The sequence below is a fragment of the Pituophis catenifer genome, unplaced genomic scaffold (genome assembly GCF_029215685.1).
Source record: "Pituophis catenifer annectens isolate HBS135680 unplaced genomic scaffold, rPitCat1.0.hap2 SCAF_14, whole genome shotgun sequence".
In the NCBI taxonomy this organism is placed as follows: Eukaryota; Metazoa; Chordata; class Lepidosauria; order Squamata; family Colubridae; genus Pituophis; species Pituophis catenifer.
This window is the reverse complement of record NW_027256894.1, coordinates 18,944,111-18,950,864: the sequence shown is the minus strand read 5'-3', so window position 1 is coordinate 18,950,864 and position 6,754 is coordinate 18,944,111. Positions and strand designations below refer to the sequence as shown.

The 6,754-nt window shown below is 41.1% G+C and overlaps 1 protein-coding gene across 2 annotated transcripts in view; it reads left to right on the top strand.

Annotated features, from left to right (window-relative positions):
* Positions 1-1,091: 1,091 nt before the first annotated feature.
* The window catches only part of TRIP4 (thyroid hormone receptor interactor 4), a 36,756-nt gene continuing 31,093 nt past the window's right edge, over positions 1,092-6,754 (top strand). Inside the window, exons 1-6 of one of the 2 annotated variants that reach the window (XM_070953353.1) lie at positions 1,092-1,204; positions 2,817-2,983; positions 3,322-3,458; positions 4,012-4,239; positions 5,176-5,254; positions 6,220-6,349. In XM_070953353.1, coding sequence (XP_070809454.1) covers positions 1,092-1,204; positions 2,817-2,983; positions 3,322-3,458; positions 4,012-4,239; positions 5,176-5,254; positions 6,220-6,349 — 854 coding nt within the window. The remainder of the gene's footprint in view (positions 1,205-2,816; positions 2,984-3,321; positions 3,459-4,011; positions 4,240-5,175; positions 5,255-6,219; positions 6,350-6,754) is intronic. The other variant, XM_070953354.1, reaches the window with a different exon arrangement.

Here is a 6,754-nt window from a genome sequence, read left to right as displayed (position 1 = left end):
ATTCTAACAGAACCACAAGATGTCCAAGATTTTTTTTGTAACAGCTGTTCCATATCCTGGTCCTTTTCTAGGGTTGTCTTTTGTATTCCCATGTTGGTAATCTCCATTTTGTTATCTCCCACACTTTCATACTCTATAAGGCCTATGTCGCATAAAAGTTTTAAAACATTCTTTAACCTTCTAAAAAGTTTATCCGTAGACATTTGCATCCTTTCTGAGACATTTGTTATTAATATTCCATCTGTATTTTAGAATAAACTCTAAGGGAAAAAAAAGTTGTAGCCCTTAAACTATTTTAATTCTTTTCTGCCTAATCCTGTAGTTCCCTCTAGTGTTCATCTGCAATCTTCATCAAGGCTCAGTTGCTAATACATTTCGTTTCAGTTGTTTCCCTGGGGTATATTATTTAATTATATACTTGTTTTTCAAATCTTATAGCAAAACTAACCCACATTCCAAATCTTGACTCTGATCTAAGTCGTGTTGTGTGCCATTTAAATAGTTTACAATGGTAGAAACAAGCTAGTTGTAGCTAACTTTCATGCACCATGCTAATTGTGGGTAAAGGAATAACAGTTTCTTGATTTATGCCAATTGTCTGGATTTACAGAACACATTAAACCAGAGGTCTTCAAACTTTAAGCTTTAAGACTTGTGGACTTCAACTCCCAGAATTCTCCAGCCAGCTAAGCTAAACTAAGCTGGCTGGAGAATTCTGGGAGTTGAAGTCCATAAATCTTAAAGCTGCCAAGTTTGGGGACCCCTGCATTAAACCATAAGCCAACCACCTACGCTACAGTCGCATAAGACTTCAGATTGCAGCTCCAATATGTCATTGTTCTAGTGGACATGGCTGGCTGGGGGATTCTGGGAGTTGAAGTCCACAAGCTTTAAAAGTTGCCAAGTTTGCACACACCCCTGCTCTAACCTCAAGGCCGCTGTAACTGTTAGTCAGAGGGGATGTGCCCCGGAACTAGAAATACGAGGCCGCCGTTGCCCAGCCGGCGCCTTTGCACGATGCACCGAACTGAAGCCCGGCCGGCTTTTCGTTTATGTGTGTGCGTGTGCACCCGCTTTTTTCTTCCCCCGTCATGAAGGCGTCGCTGTCAGAAGCCGAGATGGCGGCGGCGGCGGCGCTCGTGTCGTGGTGCATAGGACAGCTGCGCGGCACTTTTGGGCTGGATGTCAGCGAGGAGATTATCCAGTGAGCTTTGGGGCGGGGGGGGGGTTGTTGGGGGCAAAGGGGAAGCGGGGCAGAGCCATTAACAGTAATAGAGTTGGAAGGGACCTTGGAGGTCATCTAGTCCAACCCCCTGCTCACGCATGTCACCTTGTCACGGGCCTCGGGTGGGGGGCCCTCTGGCCTCCTCCCTTGCCCTTCCTTGGCTTCCTTTGCCCCGGCAAGGCTGAGAACGCCAATTGCCATGCCGAAGGTATTGCTTTGCCCCTTTGGACAACAGGCAGAAGTTCAACAGGTGCTGGGCATGGAAGGAGCCGGCCCAGCCTTTTAACCCAGTGAGGTGACAGCCTTGGGCAATGGAGGCTGGGGGTCTGGGATGAATGACCCACAGCTTTCCTGCAACGCACAAAACCCTATTTGTGGCTTGTTGGCAGCTCAGTTGTGCTATTGTGTGAATCTAGGCATTGCAAGTGTTTATTTTTATTTTATTTGTTCGTCAAACATGCACAAGGTAGCAAGTGTAAGTATGAACCTAAGCATGAAAAAAAAGGAAGTATTTTTCATTTTTCCTTCCTTTTTTTTTCTTCATGCTTATGTTCATACTTACACTTGCTACCTTGTGCATGTTTGACGAACAAATAAAATAAAAACAAAGGAAATAAAGGAATGAAGAAGAGAAAGAGAAAAATGTGATAGATCAATTAACATGTTAGTAGAAATGAAATATAATAGGAGAAAAAGGCTGAATAAGTTAACATTATAATATCTGTAAATATTTATATATAGTAAGAAATGGATCACCGTTATAAAAGAATTTCTTTTAGAAATTCTTGTATATGTTGTATGTCTATGTATGTCTTTTTAACTATGTTTAAAATAAAAAACTTTAAAAAAAATAAAAAGAAAAAAAGGAAGTAAATAAAGATAAATGGGGACAGTAAGACAGGGACGGTAGGTGCACTTTTATACATACAAAATTTGTATGTTTATTCATACAAATATATATACAAATTTCGTTATATACAAATATTAAACGCAAAAAGAAAAGGGAGTATGTATTGCTTCTAAAATGCTTAGCATAAAGGCATGTAAACTGGAAAAGTTATAAAGCTTTGTCTTCAAAAACACGTAACAGGTAACAAGCTAAAAATGTCAGGTGGGTGAAACCACAAGCCCAGCAAGTGAGATGCCAGCTGTAGCCGCAAGCAGGGAAACAAGAAAAACAGTTGAGCTTATGCGAAGAAAAGTGGGTAACACAGTTAAAACTGCGAAAATGATGCTGGACAGGAGGTTTTGGGGGGAGATATTAAATGCTTCAACAGGATGCTGTGCTAACAAGGGAAGGGGACGGTGAGTCTGTGTGAGGGGATATAAGATGACCTTCATGCTTTGTTCTGTGTCCACTTTCTCTGTGCACCCGTATTTGCAAATACATTAATAAGCTTCTTTGCTGCTTTTAAGTTATTGTCTCGGGTAGTTCCATATGCGAACTGTTTATAACACAAGGAAATATAACAATGATCTTTACAATGATAAGAGATCCTGGTAACAAAGTCCAGGCCAGTGTTTCTCAACCTTGAGTTCCCCAAATTGTATTTTCATAGATATATACCTATAACTCTCTGTATATTTTTAGATATATTTTGTCTATCGATGATGAGGAAGAGATTCGCGAGTATGTCACGGATTTAATCCAAGGGAGAGATGGCCAGAAGAAGTACTTCATAGATGAGCTCGTAGCCAGGTGGAAACAGTCCCATTCTACAACTTTGGATCCTTTGCCGCTGTATCAGAAAAAGGATGGTAAGTGGGGAGCAGAAAAGGAGATAAAAATTTGTTCAGGGATAAAGAGAATGTTAGCAAATCATTGTTAAATTAGGCCCAAACAATAGCAAACTTCAGCCCTTTGCTACCATCTATCATGGTCTGAATTCTTGTAGACCTGGTTTGATAGCGTTGGCTAAATGCAGTGTAGCTCAAATATGGCCCTCCATAGTTTGCTGAATTATAGCAGTCAACATTCGTTGGGGGAGGGGTTGATATGGACCACTTTGGGGAGACAAGATTTAGATATTTACAGAAGGGTGAGGAAAAAATCTGAACCAAAACCAGCCTCTGCTACGTTTTTCCTGTTTTTTTAGATATTTTGGATACTCCTCGACCAGGGGATCAGACAAAGAGAGGAAGGCATAAAGGGAGAAATAAACAGGAAACACCTATTTATGTTGAAGCCTGCCAGCCTGTAGAGAAAGTAAAAACACCACTCGATTTAGCCAAGGTAGGTGCCGACGGTTATTAGAACCACATTCATTTTGGAGTACTTTTTTTTAATATAATTGATTGTAATTATTTCACTTAGTGCTTTTCAAGGGGCCGCTGCACTTCATGGTGAATAATAAGGCCCTACCTTAATCCAAATACCACAAAACCCTGGATAGAGGAGCAGCTAAAATTATTTTTAGTAAATATAGAATAATTCAATGTTTACCCATTATTTTACAGTGAAAATAATAATTTTCAGGAAAATGGGGGACTAATTTCAGTTCAGGAAGTTCTTGCTATCTATCTATCTATCTATCTATCTATCTATCTATCTATCTATCTATCTAATCTAATCTCTCTATCTCTCTCTCCCTCTCTCCATCCATCCATCTCTATCTATCTATCTATCTATCTATCTATCTATCTATCTATCGACATCCAGAGAGGGGGGGGAGGAAGAGAGAGGGAGAGAGAGAGAGTACACATACACACACACTGTGATAGTCTATCTGCTTTCTGGTATGTTTTCCTCTCTTCATTTTGCCCCTCTTTCTCCACCTTTATAACAGGCCCAGGAGGTCCCCCGAGGCAGCAGCTCCTGTTCCTCCAAGAAGAAGGCAAAATACGTCAATTTGTACGCAAAAGAAGGTCAGGACAAGCTGGCCGTCATGCTTCCAGGACGCCATTCCTGTGAGTGCCTGGCCCAGAAGCACAAACTCATCAACAACTGTTTGACGTGCGGACGCATCGTTTGTGAACAAGAGGGGTCTGGGCCTTGCCTGTTCTGTGGAACTCTGGTATGCTAAAATCTCCTGTACGTTTTTGCTTTATAAGAGCAGCACGTAAACAAGGCTGCTGTTCTAAGGGGAAACCTCTTTGAAAGATTATATTTCAGTTTATATTTTAAATACCTGTTTAACACTGAGAAGAAAGAAATACCTGTCATAACCCCAGATTCCCTTTTGCCTACAGCACAAAAGCTCCCACTGTAAGACAGCCACCATATATGCTCATAAAAAAAAATAGAGAAACGTATTCCTAACTAGAGAGGCTACATATTACTGAGCTATAAGACAGGAAGTGAGTCTAGATCAAAGGTCAAAGGCCTGGAGACTAAAACATAGCAAGAACGGCTGCAGGATTTGGGTTTGGCTAGTCTAGAGAAAAGAATTAGGGGTGACATGATAGCAGTATTCCAATATTTGAGGGGCTGCCACAAAGAAGAGGGGGTCAAGTTATTCTCCAAAGCACCAGAAGGCAAGACAAGAAACAATGGTTGGAAACTAATCAAAGAGAGAAGCAATCTGGAATTAAGGAGAAACTTTCTAACAATGAGGACAATTAACCAGTGGAACAGAAGTTGCCTTCAGAAATCGTGGGCGCGCCATCACTGGAGGTTTTTAAGAAGAAACTGGACAGTCACTTGTCTGAAATGGTAGAGGTTCTTCTGCTTGAGCAGAGGGCTGGACTAGAAGACCTCCAAGGTCTCTTCCAGCTCTATTCTTCTCATTAAAAGGTAGTGAAGTCTCACCTTGATACTTGGTGGTTTTTAATTGGCTTTGGAACATACTTTAATTTTAAAATGCTTTCATATCAAATGTAGATGAAGTTACAGTTTTGAGAGCAGTCTTAACAGTGGACAAATTATGCACGTGTTAGCAATGAGCAAAGATATTTCCTACATGTGGTTGGAAGACTTTAAGTTTAGTCGAACGTTTCTTCTCTTCTTGTAGGTGTGCACCAAAGAAGAACAGGATGTCTTGCAACGGGATTCCAACAAGAGCCAAAAGCTATTAAAGAAACTTTTGGGAGGTTGGTATTTTTTGAAGGACAATCGGCTTTGTTTATAGCTGACAAGGAAGGTTGCAAATCATGATCAAGGGATGAGGGGGACACAGCAATACTTGAAAATCTGGGCTGATTGTCAAGCACCTGTTTGTTTAAAAACTTTAACAATGATAGTTTACAGACACACAAATACAGAGATGTACATTTCCTTCTTTTAAGAAGTACATCAACAGTACTCCATGCATGAAGTAGTGTAATTTTGCATTATAATCCTTTTTTATTTTATTTGGTGAACCAAAGGTATATTTTGCAAAAACATTATCTATGAATAGACAGATAGATATTTGAATGTACAGGTAGTCCTCAGCTGACGACCACAACTGAGCCTAACATTTCTGTTGCTAAGTGAGACATCGACTAAGTGAATTTTGCCCCGTTTTATGACCCTGGGACACTGCAACTGTCATAAATGTGAGTCAGTTGTCAAGCATCCAAATGTAAATCACACGACCGTAGGGAGGCTGCAGGGGTCATAAGTATAAAAAATAGTCAGTAAACAAACGGTTGTAAGTCGAGGAACATCTGTAATGCCAAAATCTCCCATTATATTGTTGTTTATAAAAGTTAAGGAAAAAACACCCCTAAAAATACTGTGTTTCCCTGAAAATAAGACCCTGTCTTATATGTTTTTTGAACCCCAAAATAAGCGCTTGGCCTTATTTTCGGGGAGGTCTTATTATTTTGGGGCGCGTGGAACAAGATGGGGCTCCTCTCGCCTTCTTCCCTGATTTCCAGCTCTGCATTTAAATATTTTCGGGGAGGGCTTATTTTCGGGGAAGGCTTATTTTAGCGCATGCGCTCAAAAGCCCGATTGGGCTTATTAGGGGATGTCTTATTTTCGGGGAAACAGGGTAGTAAGCATTTAATTTCCAACTTCCTTCTTCTTTGTACTAAATTGAGCTTCTCTTGGGGCTGGGCGGTTCCTTCAGGTGTCGAAAATTCTGGGAAGGCGGACATAAATGACAAAGACTCGCTCCAACTTCGGGAGGCTCGACTTAAGTCAGGTCTGGAGATGGCTGTGAAGCACAAAGACAAACTGCTGGAGTATGACAAAACCAGGTAGGTGGGAGAATAATCTAGAAAATATGGGACAGGGTGGCTCAATGGCTAAAACGCCGAGCTTATCGATCAAAAGGTCGGCAGTTCAGCGGTTCGAATCCCTATTGCCGCGTAACGGGGTGAGCTCCTGTTACTTGTCCCAGCTTCTGCTAACCTAGCAGTTTGGAAGCACGTAAAAAATGCCAGTAGTAAAATAGGGACCACTTTGGTGGGAAAGTCTTAGATTAAAATTTTGGGGGTTTTGGGATGAAATCACAGAGTCAGGCAGTGCATTCCAGGCATTGACCACTCTGTTGCTGAAGTCGTATTTTCTGCAATCTAGTTTGGAGCGGTTCACTTTAAGTTTGTATCTATTGTGTGCTCGTGTATTATTGTGGTTGACGCTGAAGTAGTTATTGACAGGTA